The 17592-nt window shown below is 34.4% G+C and overlaps 3 protein-coding genes across 5 annotated transcripts; 2 read left to right on the top strand and 1 right to left on the bottom strand.

Moving 5' to 3' along the window:
• Positions 1–77: 77 nt before the first annotated feature.
• Positions 78–6411, bottom strand: LOC135126924 (probable isocitrate dehydrogenase [NAD] subunit alpha, mitochondrial). 2 transcript variants are annotated; one of them, XM_064053164.1, is made up of 6 exons: positions 6212–6411; positions 5745–5918; positions 1270–1448; positions 1003–1218; positions 698–947; positions 78–646 (listed from the first exon to the last, which is right to left on the bottom strand). In XM_064053164.1, the coding sequence occupies exons 1-6, from the start codon at positions 6236–6238 to the stop codon at positions 407–409; spliced, it is 1086 nt and encodes a 361-aa protein (XP_063909234.1). In that variant the 5' UTR covers positions 6239–6411; the 3' UTR covers positions 78–406. The 2 variants fall into 2 exon arrangements, with proteins under 2 accessions (XP_063909234.1, XP_063909233.1); XM_064053163.1 differs by lacking the exon at positions 6212–6411 and adding an exon at positions 5997–6188.
• A 126-nt stretch (positions 6412–6537) lies between these two features.
• Positions 6538–7645, top strand: LOC135126926 (protein YIPF5-like). Its single transcript, XM_064053166.1, has 2 exons — positions 6538–6914; positions 6959–7645. Exons 1-2 carry the CDS (start codon positions 6818–6820, stop codon positions 7585–7587), a joined length of 726 nt encoding a protein of 241 aa, XP_063909236.1. The 5' UTR covers positions 6538–6817; the 3' UTR covers positions 7588–7645.
• A 119-nt stretch (positions 7646–7764) lies between these two features.
• Positions 7765–16013, top strand: LOC135126923 (ATP-dependent Clp protease ATP-binding subunit clpX-like, mitochondrial). Of its 2 annotated transcripts, none has more exons than XM_064053162.1 (9): positions 7765–8188; positions 13409–13815; positions 13867–13999; positions 14174–14320; positions 14373–14609; positions 14658–14842; positions 15193–15360; positions 15414–15635; positions 15685–16013. In XM_064053162.1, exons 1-9 carry the CDS (start codon positions 8116–8118, stop codon positions 15862–15864), a joined length of 1752 nt encoding a protein of 583 aa, XP_063909232.1. In that variant the 5' UTR covers positions 7765–8115; the 3' UTR covers positions 15865–16013. The 2 variants fall into 2 exon arrangements, with proteins under 2 accessions (XP_063909232.1, XP_063909230.1); XM_064053160.1 differs by having other exon boundaries at positions 14156–14320.
• Positions 16014–17592: the final 1579 nt, after the last annotated feature.

Below are 17592 nucleotides of genomic sequence, written 5' to 3'. Positions count from 1 at the left end.
GTATTTTTTTTCTGCGTCTGCGTTTGAACGTTAACAAGTGTTTAAAAAGGTATGGATGGAACAAAAAATTGCAAAAATTGCACATACGTGTTTTGATGTTTATTTTAAACTTTTGCAAACCACCGCTGGCAGTTTCCAATTTTTGGTTTTCTTCAATCTGATGAAATCATACAAACAAACTACCATAAACATAACTAGTTTAGCTATGTCTGGGGGTTAATGGGAGTAAAACTTTAACTTCCTAATACTGAACGTTTTTTTACACGTTATTCTAGCCTGGTATTAATTTAGACAATAAATAAAAGTTGACTTCTTAAAGAAAATATGTACAGTAAAATCCTATCAGAACGAAATAGAAAACAAGCCTTATGTACACGATGCTGTATCTACACTTTTGGCAAAATATTTACGGAGAAGCGGCGGCAATTTTCTCACAGATCGCATTAGTAAATTCAGAACATTTAGCTTTTCCACCCAAGTCTCCCGTCAGAAATTTCGCTTCCTTGATTGTCGCAAAGCATGAACTCTCAATTATATCCGCATGTTTGTTCAGATTCATGTATCTTAACATCATCACTGCCGATAATAGTAAGGCAGTAGGGTTGGCCAAATCTTTTCCGGCAATATCTGGGGCTGTGCCGTGTACCTAAAACATCACGATTTATAAGTGATTCTCACAAAAAAATAATTTACATACAGATTCGAATAGAGCGCCATTCAGACCAATGTTTCCGGAGGGTGTAAGTCCCAAACCTCCAACCAGACCAGCACACATGTCAGACAAAATATCTCCGTATAAGTTGGGCATTACCAGAACGTCATACTGGGTAGGATCCTGGACCATGTTCAAGCAAACAGTATCAAGATACTTCTCCTCAAATTTGACATCGGGGTACTTTTCGGCCATATCACGGCAACAACGCAAGAACAGGCCATCGGACATACGCCTAAACAAGTGTTAAATTATACTCGATTTGTAATTCACATATACAATATACTCACATAATGTTTGCTTTATGGACAGCTGTCACTTTATGCCTCTTGTTTTCTTTGGTGTACTGGAACGCGAACTCGGCCACACGTCTGGACGCGTCTTCAGTGATTAATTTTATACTTTGGACAACGCCGTCGACGATTTCATGTTCGATTCCTGAGTATTCACCTTCAGTGTTTTCTCTTATTGTCACCACGTCAACATGGTCGTATAATGTTTTGTATCTGAAACACAACCCTGAATTGTTTGATTTATCCAGATATGGTGCAAATTACCCTTCTAAGCTTCGGCAAGGTCTCACGTTAGCGTATAAATTGAATTCCTTTCTTAGAGCTAAATTGAGGGATCTGTGGCCTTTTCCAACAGGTGTCATTAGAGGGCCCTTCAACCCAATTTTGTTGCGGTTGACGGAGTCGATGGCGCTTTGGGGAATGCCAAATTTTCCGTCAGGTCCCTGTAAGTGAAAGAAATTGTTTTGATCCAATTAATGGTATATTACTTGACTGTACTATGGTGTCCCAGATATAACTCCGCGGCTTTATGTCTTAAAAACGGATGGAGATATTGAAATTCTGCAAACACCGTTGTTTTAAGCTTGAAAGGGGAAGTCTAAATTTAGTAGTATATATTTTTTTTAAACTGCAACGTATATATTCTTCAACTGATTGTAATGGATCATTAGATTACGATTACAATAATAAAAAATATTTAAGTGTTTATTTCATTTTCAGTAAAATGTATGAAAATAACAGTAGTGGACTCAAAAAAATTAATGAATGCGCAAATTTATTTTATACAATTAATCAGTAACTGCCAAACCGAATGCTTTGAAATCTTGGAGATATTTCAATGTTATCATAATCCTGGTAAATTTTTGATCAAAATGTATTTGCTCATCCCCCCTAAAAAAATGATGAAGTCACCTCAAAATTTTGGTGAAACCTTAAATGTGCAAAGTGTGATGAGTCAATATTTGTGATTTATCACTGCATTAATATTTGTTAGATTTGCTTAGATAGGGTGTCTTGAAAAAATTAATGACTGAGTCAAATTATTTTACTGATTAAACCAAGAATTGCAAAACTGAATACTTTGAAATCTTGCGAACGTTTTAGAATTATTGTAAGCATGGTGACTTTTTAATCAAAACGTATCTGTTTATCAGCTCCAAAAAATTGATATACGATATGTATCCATGCAAAAATGTTGATGACTTTATCACAAAATTGTGTAAAGGAAAAACTCAAATCGAAAATGCTGGATTTGCTTCATTGTACTTCAGAAGCGAGGGAAGTTCCATCCAATTTTTTATTTTGGAATATAACAGAATAATTATTTTAAAATACAATTCAATGAAATGACGTCATCAAATTGTTGGTGGGGATGACTATCCAAATTTTGGGTAGTATTTAACCATCTACATGATATTCTTAATATACATACAAAATTTGACAACAATCGGTCCAGCAGTTTCGGAGATTACTTGTCTAATAGACAGACAGACAGACAGACGGAAACGGCAGACTACTTTTTTCCTACTGTAGGGGTCATGAAACATCGAGAAAACATAAATATGGCACTTCGTTCGATGGACTCGATTACTATACTTCCTTAGCTTACGCTCGGGAAGTAAAAATGGTTGAAATTTGTGTTCGGGAAATTCAAATTTGAAGGCAGAAAAAATCCATCACGTCAGATTTTTGAGATATTCATATACCCACATATAAATTAATCATTTTATGACTCAAAATTAAAGATGATTAACACTAGTTTTTCTTTTATTGGCAGTACTGTCAGTTTCCCTTATAATAGACCAATAGTAATCCACCGATATATTTTCGTCCCAAAAACCTTGATACCGCTTTTGGGGCTATAATTTTACCACAAACATAGCAAAACCGATTTGAACTTACTTTGCACGAACTCGAAGATATTTTTGTGACAATAGTGCATTAACATTAACATGAATCAGTTTACACTGAGATGAATATTTTAGACAGGTAAAAGTAAAATTCATTATCTTGGATGTATGAAAAAACGTGACGTGATAAGGATTTTATTCACAATCGGTCAGTAAACTTTTTAAAAGTTTGGAAGTGAGCTATTACAAACTTCACTTCAATCCCAAGGGTGGTAAGTGACATATGATCTGTCACTTTCCACCCAAGAGATGGAAGTGAATGTTACTTTCAACTTTAAAACGTCACGTATGGTAGATGGAAATCAGCGATTATAAATGTAAGGAGACCCTGTGGTCAAGACTTTGCCACTTTTTGACTGATGATGATTTTTGATATTTTTATATACTATAGCCCTTTGAATTCTCCATCGTACGAAATTTTAAATTAAAGCTCTATATTGGCTAACTATTAGAATTTTTACTTCCCGACCGTAAGCTAAGGAAGTATTGTCTCTCCGGCGAATGGCTACTTTAATGTTTTATCGATGTTTCAAGACACCTAGAGGCATTGAGTATGAAACAACATGTCTCTCGATTCCGTCGGTCTCTCGTCCGTGTCGATTTTTATCACACATATACTGGAACGATTGTTGAAATCTACGACGTAACCTCAAAAGTGTGCATAGTAACCGGTATTGAAATTTTATAAAATAGCATACTCTTACAAGTGTGGATCCGATTTAATTTTTTAGCCCAGACATCCAGATTTTAAAATTTACTTTTGAAACTACAAAAACCAAATACCCTGAAATCTAAATACATATAACTATGGTAAATCTAAAATATGCAAAAATGAATCCATATTTGTGGTTTATCTATGCATTAATATTTTTTTAGAATTGCTTATACAGGATGACCCAAAAAAAATTAATGAAAGAGGTAATTTATTTTATTGGTCAAATCAAGAACGGTTGACCCCATTTTCCCGAAAATTTGACCACGTAACTAATACATTGTTGCTTACCTTTTTGCATTTTGTAGTATTTCTTGGTTCATACTTTTTTTATATAATGTCATTAATGTCTAACAATGAAGTTCAATTTTTTTAAATTATTTTTTTTTTGTGCCAAAAATTTCATTTACTTGCATATTGCATATATGTACTTGTAATTTATAATCCGTTGTTTAATTGAATTAAATATTCCGATATACTAAATCTCTTGTACAATAGTCTTCAATAGTACTGTACTTTATATCAATCGAGTGTCACGAAATTTCTTTTACAATTGTTGGTATTAAAAAAATCATAATTTACTACAAAAAAACTAATGATTTATTTTATAGATATTTTTGACATTGTTTACAAGTAACTATGGAAGTTCTATGTTACTATAGAAATGCAAACGCGTTTGATACCACTTCACTTATTGATTTTTTATGGCACTATATAATCACATATATGCCTTTTGACAATTTACAAAATCACTATTTTCTGAACTTTTTTTTTAAACTCTACATTTAGAACATTTATTTTTTTCTGAAATCTCTTGTTACATACCCATACTCCCCTAAATAGAAACCTTACCCTTTTACGACTTACATCAGAATATGATGATTTTTTTCAAATAGTGAGTTGTAAAAAATATGGTCACAAAAAGAAAGTGGTCCAGTAATAACGAAACGCTATAAAATTGAAAAATATGAAAACTTTCAACAACAAATGTGGCAACGATTTGTAAAACATGTTTGTAAAATAAAAAACGGAAAGGATGTCGTTTCTTCGCAACTTGGCACCAATCGTGCATTGCATTCGACCTTACTCAGCAATCAACCGTAGGAATTGTGCTAACATCCGGCCTTATCACCGTAAGTCGAATCGCGGTTTATTTTAATTGATTAAATTTTGCATAATGATTCACATTTTAGCAAACTATTTTACCAACATAAATATATATGTATTATTTTGTCGTAAACGTCACATTTACTCATTGAAATTGTATGTGAAAAGAGTGGACATGCATGCTAAACTGTAAATCCATACTTTTAATACATGGAACCAAATTTTCTACATTTTACTTATTTAATACAAAATCTAACGCATTCAGTTTTTTACGAAATAAACTAGGTGGATTTTAGAAAATTTGTCACTTTTATTTATGTTTTTAGTAATACATAATTATGGCTTGCTGTCATCTAGGTATCTTAGAAGAAACGAAATATGAACACAAAGTCAAAATATCATTTAAACGTGTTCTCTAGACTTTATGTAAAAAAAAAAATAGTAGCTCTCATAGACTATGGTGCTTGGTAACTGCGGTCTTCAATGTCAACAAAGGTCAAAAAAAGGTCAAGCAAAATTTTTAGCCCACATCACATTAATGTTTTACAAAAATAAGTGTTTTAAAATGAGAAAACTTTTTTTATTTAAACATGTCATTCCATATCAACGGCTGTTCAGGCCACCGTGTTCAGAAATCGAAAGTTGCGTTTTTTAAACACATTTTTAAAAAAAAGGAAAAGCGGGTAAGAGAAGGTGGTGTTAAAAATTCCATCATAAAGATAATTTACTGTTTTCTGCATGATATCAATTTTTTATGTTTGTCACACTGGAAATGACATACTGGTGACAAATTATAAATCATTTGCATCATCGCCAACTGCTTACCAATAAAAATACACAACAAATTCAGTTTTACTAATCAAGACACGAAAAAATCCCTACTTATAGAGAAACGGTTATTTGTGCCACCTGTTACAAATACATTTTTTAAAATCTTTTTTTTTAACTTAATTGATACAAAGTATTTGCACCCAATTCAAACAAAAACAACACATTGTACATGTACTTACCCTCACTGGTGTAACGTCCACGGACTCCCATTCGATGGGTACTTTGGCAGCCGCAAAAATCTTCTGTACAGCAGCGGAGATTTCCGGTCCTATCCCATCTCCCGGGATAATCGTACATTTTTTCACTTCGCTGCTGTAAAGCCTCGAGCCTACTGCACGTTTCGAAGCACTACTCTGTAATCAAAATGCATGTGATAAACTCTTAACCTAAAAGTGAAGACGTCAAGCATATTGAGTTATATAACTACTTACAAACTCAGTTTCTGCTGTATTTTTCTTATCTGTAAGCTGATCAAAAAACTTGCGGAGCCGCGGGAGGGTTCTACTTATGTTATTTAAAAAGGACTTTGTGAAATTGGCCATAATAGGAAATGGGGTTATAAATTAACGGCATGCACGTGATTATTATATTAATCAGTTAACTGATAAAACGCAATTAAGTAAAGTTAGATTTCGTAAAAACTTACAATGTTTTTCAAAATTCTTGCTGCCATTTTAACCTTCTCAATTTATTTTTGGTGACAGCGAATTTTTCGGCACCCTCCAAACCCCGGAGTAGGGCATTCACATACTGCGCAGCTGTGTGCGCAAATCGAATTTTTGACGACCGATTGGAAAACAATTAATTTGATAAACTGCAATCTGAATGAGATGTTGGATGCTAATTACAGATTTTTGACATTTTTTGTCAACGGCTGACGTTTGTGAATTTTGAAAAGGTGGCGTGGTGGCGTCTTTTTTGTATTTCCTTGACTTCCTTTAACGCGGTGTAAACTTCCTATTGAAAAAAAATCGGCTCCGTTTTCGACGCGTTTTCAGACAATTATAATAAAAAAAGTTATGGATAAGAGCAAAGAGGCGAACACCGACTGCAATTGCGGAAGAGAAATCGACATAATAGTGGACTTTGAACTTACCGCGTCGATATATCGTCGTGACAGTTTGACAGTTCAGTCAATCGAAATTACTCCGTATTGGAGGTTAGGATTGGATTCTCAGACAAGACACCGAAAACGCTCTATAGTTGTATCAATTCCTGTTGATTTTCCTCCTGATCCCCAAGAGTGGAAAGAATGGAGGGAGATGCGTACTACTGGAAGCCCCAAGAAGAGAAATTTCCGGGTTCTTTCTACGAAGAAGACTACAGTCAATTCCAGAACCAACAACTAGGTAGGTTTTTTAATTAACGAAAAAATACTCAAGTTGTATTGTAGATTTCAATCCTCTTGCTGATTACAACAACCAAGCACTCCCTGGAGATGTTTCCAAGATGTATGACCCAGTCTCATTCCAAAGTCCAGAATTTGAAGAGGAACCTCCCCTTTTGGAAGAATTAGAAATTTATCCTGACAGAATTGTACAGAAGATGTTGGCAGTATTAAATCCTTTTAAGAGTCATTGTCTGACAGATGATGCTGATTATTTAAACAAAGATCCAGATTTAGCAGGACCAGTATTTTTCTATTTAATTTTAGCAGTTTCTTTGTTTTTGTCTGGGAACAAAGCGCATTTTGGGTACATCTATGGCATATCTGTAGTTTCTTGTTTAATGATGTATAGTTTGTTAACTTTAATGACATCTCAGAGTGTCTTTAGTGTAACAACTGTTGCTAGTGTGTTAGGGTACAGTCTTATTCCTATAATTGCTTTATCAATGTTTGGAGTGTTTTGGTCATTAAGGGGTTTATTTGGTGCCATTCTAGCAACAATGGCTGTTGTTTGGTCGAGTGTTTCAGCATCCAGACTTTTTGTGGCCATTTCTGGCGATAAAGAACAACAGCCACTGATTGCTTATCCATGCGCACTTGTATCGGCTGTTTACGTTCTTATGGTAATTTTCTAATTGTCCTTTGTTTTTGTACGTTTTGAGTTATAAAATAAATGGTATTTATTGATTTTTATATTTGTTGGTGTAGATCACAGAACACTCACTAATTGTGTGTAGAGTGTAGTAAAGTGTAGATTACAGGAATCGTTTAATTATTAATACGGTTACAGTCGCCAGATGTCGCCACTTTCAAAACGTCATCGCTCATCCACTTCTGTCAAAATCTCGAGTAAAAAAGTAAACATTTTCCAGCCAAAAATGGCTGGATAAGAACCTTCGAAATCCCTTAGTTCAAATTTTAGTGCCCCAAGTACAAACAGACCAAAACCTAGAAAAATTCACGGAACAGTCAGTTTTTTTCGCGCGTTGATATTTAATAGAAACTGTGCTTTTTGTTAGTTGCGTCATGACATTCAGACCTTGACATCTCATCAAGGATTATTGGAGGTTTATATACAAAATTAATTTCCTTTTTATTTGCACTTGGACGTGAATGGTCGTCGTGAAAGTGAAGATTTAATTCTTTGACTTGAGGTTATCAGAATGACGAGTGTACGGTGTGGGATTACAGTGGCAAAGCTTGCACAGGCTGTTCGATCAACAAAATTCCAGCAAGGTAAACACTATTTATTGGGATTATTTGGTTGCTTTTTACAGTGTCATCAATTAGAAGTGTTTAGCATGAAATTGTAACCACCATTGACTATATCATACAATGAAATTGTACATTGGTGTTGAAGAATTGATAGTGATAATGTGAAGGTATTTATAAAGCTGAGACAAAGCATTGTGTTATTTCTATTTTGAAATTAGTAAAACACTTTAGTTAAAACGATATTCGTATCTCAGAGGAGTTTAATCTTGTGTATCTTTCACATAAGTTGTCTGTAGTGGTTGTTGATATTTTACGAATATTCAAAAAGGAGGCTGTAGTGTTTTGTGTGTTTTCAGTTTTTATTATTAATTTATCACGCCATGTTGCATTGTTTCCCATTATAGGTTATCAGCTGAGTGATTTAATGTCAGTATATATCATAGATAAGGTGGGCGCTAGGATATTTAAACATGAAATAGTGAGGTAATTATCCACTACAACGTGTTCTTGAGATAACTTAAAATTTGGAATAAGAAAACTAAATGTGAGGTTAATTTCTGACGTCATTTATATCGTCTGACAGGTCGTTGATTTTCTGTCTCAAATGTCATTATGTGCCATTAGAATGACATTATGGTAAAAGTAGAAGTGTACAATATTATGCACAATTAATTTTAATAATTTGTAATATCCTGCTCTCGCATATAATAAAAATGGATACTTATTTTATTTATTAACTTCAAAATTAGTTAACATTTTGCTTACTAGACTACCGATTTTTAATACCATTCCGACACTGGAAATTGTTGGAATATTGGAAATAAAAAAGATATTAATTTAGATCCAGACTATGTATTTTGAAGGGATATTCTAATAATATTTTGAAATTTACTTTCCGTATATATAGGTATTCTCAAAACCGAAAAATGACAAAAAAACAACACCATGTGTTATCAGAATGTAAGCGCATTATCAGACACTTAAATGACTGTTAAATTTCTAATTTTCAGACATAAAAAACGAACGTATCTTGGAAGTTTAAATAAATAAATAGATAAACATATAATAAGTTGATAGTAACATTTTCCATGGCGGTTGGCATTTTTACCAATTTGCTGCATTGTTGCCAGATTTATTTTCACACCAGAAAGCAATGTTGTAAATTGATATTCTCCTTAATGATGCTCAGGAACCAGCAGTTTCAAAACAAAAATTTTTTAGGAAACTATAGAAAATATGAAAGTTTTAAAATTATCAAAAATAAATAAACCTTCGATGAAATGAAGATGTTACCAACAGGAAATGTTGCACATAGAAAAATTGTACAAATCTAATTGTAGCAACTGTAATTGCAGTCATTGCCGGGTAATTGTAGTTTGACCAACCCGACAGTTTTTTTGATGAGTAATCGATTTAATTAACAACTATATGTAAACATTAAAGTACACAAATCAAAATACCTTTTATATTTTTTATGTGTTTGATCTGTTTTAACAGATCTCGAGATTTATGCGGTCTGTCAATAATAACTAAAATTGAAACGCAGATTTCAAACTAGAACAATCTTGGCTGCTGTGCAAAAATTCCTTTGGATGCATTTCTGTGCGCTTTCTATGCATTACTGAAGTGGTTTTCGTTGTCTTGGTTTGATTTTAAAATTTAAAAAAATGTCCACTTAGTTTAACGTGACAGCCTTTATTTAAATGGGCGGTTTTTTTTAATTTAAAATAATAATGCATACCACCGAGAGAATAATAATAATGAAAAACACGTCAACGGCAGCTCTGGATTTTTGAAGATTTGTCTTTGATAGAATTTTCGTGTTGTCAGATTACTGTCAATTGGGAAGTTTGAGATTAATAGTAAAAATTTTTCCTATCATCTTCACTATGAAATGTGAAAATTAAAGTTTGCCTGGTATCTTTGGCAAGGTTTGTTTTCTGCATGAAGCTCCACCCCTTGGCTCATGACAAATAAAAAATCATCACAATTGAGATGAGGGCGGGTGGGCGTTTTTGTATTTTGACTTTTTTTTAATATTTGTACGTAGTTTTCCTTTCATGACAAGAAACTAAAAATATTCGTAAATATGGTAAATTTGTAGAGAAGAGTGGGGGAAAATAGTTACCATTTTAAACATGTTTTCAATTTCTTGTTGTGAAAAGAAGACTATGCATATTAAGAATAAAAAAAAAATGCAAAACGTAAGCCCCACCCTCCCGCCCTGACTTAATTGTGACGATTTTTCCTTATTTGTCGTTAGCCAGGAGGGGCGGGGCTTAAGTTTAGTCTTTTTTTCCTGTAGATACGAAATCCTCTTTTCACAAAATATTTAAAACATATTGAAAATGGTAATTTTTTGTCGGGAAATATCCATTTTACAATTAAGCTCCGCCCCTCGCTCTGACAACGAATGAAAAATTCATCACATTTGAGGTTAGGGCGGGTGGAGGGGGCTTATTTTTTGACAGATATAGTTTTCTTTCAACAACATACTTAAACACATGTCTCACATGGTAGATTCTTGTAAAGAAATAAGCATTTTGCAGTTAAACTCCGCCCATCGGCTCACGACGAATAAAAAAAATGATCACAATTGAGATAATGGCGGGCGGGCGGAGTTTGTATTTTGCTTTTTTTTTTAATATTTGTACGTCGTTTTCTTTTTATGACAAGAAACTAAAAATATGCAAAAAAAATGATAAATTTGTAGGTACGAGTGGGGGATAAAATTTACCATTTTAAACATGTTTCCAATTTATGGTTGTGAAAAGAAGACTATTATGCATATTAAAAAGAAAAAACAAATGCAAAACGTTAGCTCTCTTTGATTTTGTTTTTTATTTCGGTGTATAAAGCGCAGTTCTTAAAAACATCCGTTTCCATCTTTTTCGCGAGTGCGTGTGTCCCCTAAAGATTAAATATATTTTCTTTATAACAATATTATATTCTGTATTACAAGAATAATTCTGTATTTTTAATTAAATTGTTATTTATAAGATATATATTTTTTTATTGTGCAATAAAGAAAAGTATATACATTTTTCTCATTTACAATTGGCTATGTTACTTTAATAGTTACCATCCCTATAGAAAAAACAAAACACCAAGTTTAAATAAATAGTTAAATTAAATTATCAAATTTACGAAGGTTAAATGTATTTTATAAGCACGAAAGCAGCAAAGCATTGGTAATTTTACCTTTTGAGTATAGTAAACCTATAGTGGGTGTATGATGAATCTGTGTATTTTTTTTAATTACGTTTTTCTGTTATTTATCACAGTAAAATTCGATGTAAGATATAGTGCGGTTGCTATTTAACTTGCGGTAATTTTTACGAGTTCGTCAGAGTGAGACCATTAAATCCGCTTGCCTGGGAAAACCTCCTATTGTAAAAGTAAACAATAAAAAGTTTTTCTATAAGACACGTGACCTACCTGTCTGCGTAAAGTGCCATTTCTTGTATTTAGTTAATTTTATGAGGGATCCAAAATCGTAAACACACTACATCTTGTTTACAAAGTTTAATTAAACACTCTTGATCCTACCAATGCAACTTTTATTATACTAGTGTCTGAATTTGTTAAAAAAAAAGTTTCCCTATTATCTACACTGCATTGCATTGAAATTTTCAACGGGCGAGGTTTTTTATTGGAAATTTTAAAGTTGATCTCTTTCAAAAATAATTTTTGAAAGAGAAACTATGTGGCAACAAGGTTGTCTTTGATATAGTGCAGATTCAATGTATATCTGTGTGTTGTTTCAAAAAATTTTATTTGAGATAGATTCTCAAATATGGCGTGGTAAATAGCAAAAAACATGACTTTTGGAAGTTTTAATAAATAAAACTAGAATTTTGAATTTTATTATAGGGTTGGTATTTACGTCGTAGGCGCACTAAAAGAACCCCTTCATAATTTAATCTCAAAAATAATAATTTCTATTATTTTTGTAGATACAACGTTTCGATAAAGTAAACACTATTATTTTTTTGTTCCGTTTTATTAACTTATCTAAGTAGTTCAGTACGCTTTATTGTAAATATTTTACAAAATCACACCGATTATTATCGAGTGCAATTAAGTTTACGTGCTGTAGAACTTTGCAAGGCCGCCGTTGTGCAACACAAATAAATAAAAAGAAGTAGGTTAAACACCTTGAAAAATATTTATTATAAATAAAATAGAAAACGATGCATCAGATTGGACGGTGATATTTCGGGCTATCTGTTCGAGCGAAAACCTTTTTCGTGTAAAACAAAAATACATATTCCGAAAATTATACATATTCATACTAAAATGCATTTACCCGATTCCACGACCTTCATTAGACCGGATCCTCCATGGTTCTTGGAAGGATTGCAACAACTAGATCAGACCCAAAGGTCATCCAAAGGACCTTGTAACGTATGAATTTTAGTAAGTTGTCATGAAATATGTAAATCAGGTACCGTACACACTCCTCGTGTAACGTCTACTCATCGCGCCAATGCGTTGTTGGCAAGGTTTCATTTGGAACAAGACGTGTTTTGATTTTATCTGCCAATTTTCCAATAAATACTGAAAAACTGTTTAGCAAAAAGAATCACAGTATTGGAATTGGGTTAGTGAACTTTTTGATCAAGCACAATGCGTTCAAGTTTGCACCCTGGACCGGTTTCGGAACTACGTGGACAAGTCAATTAGCAAGCAATTTAAAAGATATACAGATAAATTTTCGTTTTAAGTTTTTTTTAATCATTTTAAATATGTCATTTCTACGCTGATTACAAATCAGGACCTAAAAATATGTGTAGATAAACTATTTTATTTACTCCTAGTCAATGAGGAAATCTTTTTTTGTATAATCCAAAATTAATACCTGTTACTATAAAAATTGTCCAGCATAAGTGTCTTTTGATAAACTCTGTTTGAATTTTCTTCGCACGTCTCCCTGAATGTTTTAAAATTCCACGAAAATCCCCCTTTTTCAATCTTCTTGAATTCATGTTTGTATGATCTGGTATATGTACTAAATTTGCACTTCTTCTGTCTCTTTATTCTCCTGAATTTTTTTGGTGTCTAACCAAATTTAAACTCCACGTGTTTCTCAACCATAGCAGAACGTTCTCGGGGTCTTTCCTCCATACAATATTAAAAAGGAAAGAGGTCTTTATTAACAGCTTTTCTTCCATATTTTTTCAATATTGAATCACTCATTCTCGATATGTATGAATTAACTCTGACGTTGGTTTACTATAGGTATTTTAACTGCAATCTACAAACAGCCCTCTCCACCACGACCCCTCTCGACATGTGTCATCCTACTAAAATCGGCAGGCTCCGGGGAACCCCCTACAGGCACCCAACCCCCTTCGAAAGACGTATCGGGGAGCGATAGTGGCGGCGGTGGCGGTAAAAACAAAAACACCTTATCCTGCCCGAAATGCGGTGACCCTTGCACACACGTAGAGACATTTGTTAGTTCAACTAGATTCGTTAAGTGTGAAAAGTGTCATCACTTTTTCGTTGTACTAAGCGAAGTGGACAGTAAAAAGAAAGAGGGCGTTGATCAAAAGCAAGGTTTCTTTAGAAAGCCACCGCCGCCACCGAAGAAGATCTATGATTATCTTAATAGACATGTAGTGGGGCAAGAATATGCAAAGAAGGTGAGATGGGTAGTAAATAGAGAGTTAAGGGAGGAATCTTTTTCGTTGTAGGTATTATCAGTGGCTGTGTACAATCATTATAAACGGATTTATAATAATACTCCAAATGGGCAAGGGAGCGGGAGCTCTAGGCAGGATGTGGCTGTTATGGAGCAAGGGATGCACCAGAATGTCACACATAGAGGTATTGTTATTTACAATAGTCGGAAGTAATAAAAGATTTTGTTGTGCGGAAAATTTCAATAAAATCTGTTATTATTATTGTCTAAATTACCTTAAAAAGTTTCATTAATTCCGCTTAATGAAATTTTTAAGTTGTTTGTGTTGTATGACTGTGCAGATCTTCTTCATATAACAGGACTGGGGCACGGTTCAATCGGTTCAAATTTATCAGGGCAAGAGTCACAAAAAGGCTCCGCTACAGGCTCTGAGATCTTAGACAGAACGACCCACGAACTGAAGTTAGAAAAAAGTAACATCTTGTTGCTGGGACCAACGGGATCTGGTACATCCAGGAATGTGTTGGTGTGCTTTTTTCGTCATTTTTGTGGTTTCAGGCAAAACCCTTCTCGCACAAACCATCGCTCAATGCTTAGACGTTCCTTTCGCTATATGCGATTGTACCACTCTCACACAGGCCGGATATGTAGGCGAAGATATTGAAAGTGTGATCGGCAAATTATTGCAAGATGCCGGCTTTAGTGTGGAGAGAGCTCAAATTGGTATTGTGTTCTTAGATGAGGTGGATAAAATCGGGGCTGTGCCGGGAATACACCAACTGAGGGATGTTGGAGGTGATTAAGTTATTATTTGCAAATCAGTTTTTATGGGTTGGGTTGTAGGAGAGGGGGTTCAACAAGGAATGTTGAAAATGTTGGAGGGTACTGTGGTCAATGTGCCTGAACGAAATTCGCCGAGGAAGCTTCGAGGCGAAACCATACAAGTAGATACCACCAATATTTTATTCGTTGCTAGTGGCGCTTACAATGGGTTGGAGCGACTAATTCAGCGTCGAAACAACGAAAATGTAAGTATATTTTTATTTTCAAAAATATTCTAAAGTATTTCTTAATTTAACTTAACTCATTAGTTCGTAATTTCCTTCAATAATAATTGAAACACATTCTCCTTTCTACGCTTAAAAACTTAGTCCTTCAGATATCCTAATCTATAGAGAAATCGAGAGGAGTGTAATCTAGTGAACGACCGACCTGGCCATGAAATATTTGTTCCTTTTCCCGCTCCGCCCTCCAGAACTGTAATTACAATGTTACATATCGCCAATTGTAGACAAAAACCCATCTTCTTCTCATTTCTTGCTGACTGTTAAACACGTTTTTCAAAAAAGTGAACACCATCCTAAATTAATGTTTTAAGTACCTCGGTTTTGGAGCTCCCGTTTCCAGCGGCCAAGGAAGACGGGCTGTTTCCCAGCAGGCAACTCTCTACCAGTCTTCCCAGAGTGCGGAAGAAGAAAATTTGGAGAAGGACGCAGCTTTGAAACAAGTGCAAGCGCGGGATCTCATAGACTTCGGGATGATACCTGTATGTTTGTACCACACAACGTAAAAATAAATTTTCAAATTTCGAAATTCTAGGAGTTCGTCGGAAGATTTCCAGTCTTAGTGCCCTTCCATAGCCTTAATAAAAATATGTTAGTTCGAATTTTAACGGAACCTAAAAACGCTCTACTGCCACAATACCAGCGCCTGTTGGCGATGGATCAGTGCGAACTGACCTTTACTCCAGAAGCTTTAGACGCTATTGCGTCTTTAGCGATGGAAAGGAAGACAGGGGCTAGGGGTCTTCGAGCTATTATGGTTAGTTTGTTGTTGTGTGGTTTAAAATTTGTTGATTTGTTTTGTGTAGGAGTCGCTTCTTCTGGAACCGATGTTCGAAGTTCCGGGCTCCGGAATTAGTGCGGTTCACGTCACAGAAGAATATGTACGAGGCGAAAGCGGTCCTATTTATGATAAGAGAAGGGATATCGCCGCCACCGAAGTGAACGAAGAAGACGATGTTAACACATCTATTAGAATAAAGCAATGATGAAGGCTTCCCTCCGGTAGTACTATTTGGCGCTTTTATACATAAATCGAGAGTTCTTTTATTTTTAATCTGATTTGAGTTATAGGCAATACTTTGGAGTACCCACTTGTAATTTCTGACGTAAAATATAGACTTTATGATTTTATTTATGTCAGTGTGTATATAGTTTTAATGTAGCTGTTCCTATTAGGAAATATTAAAGAGATTAAAAGGTGAAGTTTAGCAATTTATCGTGTACATAATAAAGGTTGATCTTGTTCATGAATATTTATTTGTAATAAATTTTGTTGTACAACTTTGCTACGGCTGAGTGTTTATGTAGCCAATTTGAACTTCGGCCAATTCCTGGCTCTCCCGCAAGAAGTCCTGCCTGAAAAGTTCCAACAGTTTTCCTTTTCTTGACTGAAATCCTGTGGTAGTTAATGTAAATTAGTGGAGAAACTTACTTTAAGACGTGTCTTGTTCAACGAGTAAAGTTCTTGTCGCATTTGGAGGTAAAACGAATTTAAGCCAGTGTGACAACCTGGGGCTATGGTGATGTCGGGGTAATACTTGCATTTCATGATGTAATCGTCACTAAAATTTTAGTAAGAAACATATTTTTTCCTGTAAGGGGCATATACATTTTTTGAATAACTTCGGCATTTGTTGTGGGTGGTTTGGACTCCATTGTTGGTCTTTAAGGTACAAATACAATGAAAAAAATACAACTTATGGCGTGTTACGAGATGGACATGTCATTAAACACAAATTGTAACGTTTTTGACATTTTCAAATTCTCAAAAAAAGTCCAAGCTTTCAAAATTACTGTACCTATGACATTAGGTGTACGTTTGTTAACCTATGTATTGTCATCCAAAAAAGGTGAAGGAAATATTCTTCATTCTGAATAGAGAAAAATCTAAAAACCAGAGCAAAAAGACCCTTCCACCTTTCAGATTTGAACGTCGTAAATTTAATCACACAAAAAAGAGAGAAATTTGAATTAAAGTAATACTATGCTAATACTGTGGTGACCGAATTTAAATCAAAATTTTCGCGCTGAAATTAATTAACAGCGGCGCGAAATCACATTTAAATAATTTGAATTTGAGAAAGAAAAAAAGAATTCAAATCATAAATCGTTTAACATCGGCAACCAGGTGCACGGTAACGCTTGCTGGATAGGTGGACAATTAGTAGCGCTAGGAATTTTAGTTAAAGGGTTGGTTGTTAGACAGAGGGCGGCATGGCGAAACGTCAGTCTGAATGTGTTTTTGTGAATGTAAACACGTGGTAAGAGCTAGTTTAAATTAGTTGGTTTGGTAGTTGATAAAAAGGAAGGAAGCCTTTGTTTAACGAAAATTAATCGTAACGATGACGACACAGTTTTCCCCCAACAGGTGTAGCTAAATCAGCAAATGTGCTGCAGAGGACATTGTAACGAGAGTGGAATTTAAGTTCTTCGTCATAGTTTATTAAAAAAACCTGTCGCCTATTAAATATACCTTTTAGCCCGGCTTCGCAAAACAGCAAACTGTTACCAAACTGGACGTTTTACGCTGACACCGGTCTCCCCATGAAGTTTACAATTTAACATTTATCAGGTCAAATCACTTGAGAGAAAACCATCAGCTTTAACTTGAAGCCCTATGTTTTGTCCGTTGGCACGACGAAATCTTGTGCTTTTTCAATTAAACTTCAAACCATTATGTTTTTCGAACTTACAACGATATCGGGAAAAGCACC

The sequence above is a fragment of the Zophobas morio genome, unplaced genomic scaffold (assembly GCF_036711695.1).
Source record: "Zophobas morio isolate AGI-343-1 ecotype UQ-CSIRO unplaced genomic scaffold, CSIRO_AGI_Zmor_V1 ptg000011l, whole genome shotgun sequence".
In the NCBI taxonomy this organism is placed as follows: Eukaryota; Metazoa; Arthropoda; class Insecta; order Coleoptera; family Tenebrionidae; genus Zophobas; species Zophobas morio.
Note: the sequence above shows the minus strand (reverse complement) of the source record. Positions and strands in the feature narration are given on the sequence as shown.

Excerpts from the sequence above, each read along its gene's own strand:
- LOC135126924 (XM_064053163.1), bottom strand. The coding sequence starts at position 6,107 with ATGGCCAATTTCACAAAGTCCTTTTTAAATAACATAAGTAGAACCCTC. Across the intron at positions 1,219-1,269 it reads CCTTGCCGAAGCTTAGAAGG|ATACAAAACATTATACGACC; the intron begins GTAATTTGCACC and ends GTTGTGTTTCAG. Across the intron at positions 948-1,002 it reads GTCCATAAAGCAAACATTAT|GCGTATGTCCGATGGCCTGT; the intron begins GTGAGTATATTG and ends ACACTTGTTTAG.
- LOC135126926 (XM_064053166.1), top strand. The coding sequence starts at position 6,818 with ATGGAGGGAGATGCGTACTACTGGAAGCCCCAAGAAGAGAAATTTCCG. Across the intron at positions 6,915-6,958 it reads ATTCCAGAACCAACAACTAG|ATTTCAATCCTCTTGCTGAT; the intron begins GTAGGTTTTTTA and ends GTTGTATTGTAG.
- LOC135126923 (XM_064053160.1), top strand. The coding sequence starts at position 8,116 with ATGACGAGTGTACGGTGTGGGATTACAGTGGCAAAGCTTGCACAGGCT. Across the intron at positions 14,000-14,155 it reads CCAGAATGTCACACATAGAG|ATCTTCTTCATATAACAGGA; the intron begins GTATTGTTATTT and ends ATGACTGTGCAG. Across the intron at positions 15,361-15,413 it reads TAGACTTCGGGATGATACCT|GAGTTCGTCGGAAGATTTCC; the intron begins GTATGTTTGTAC and ends TCGAAATTCTAG.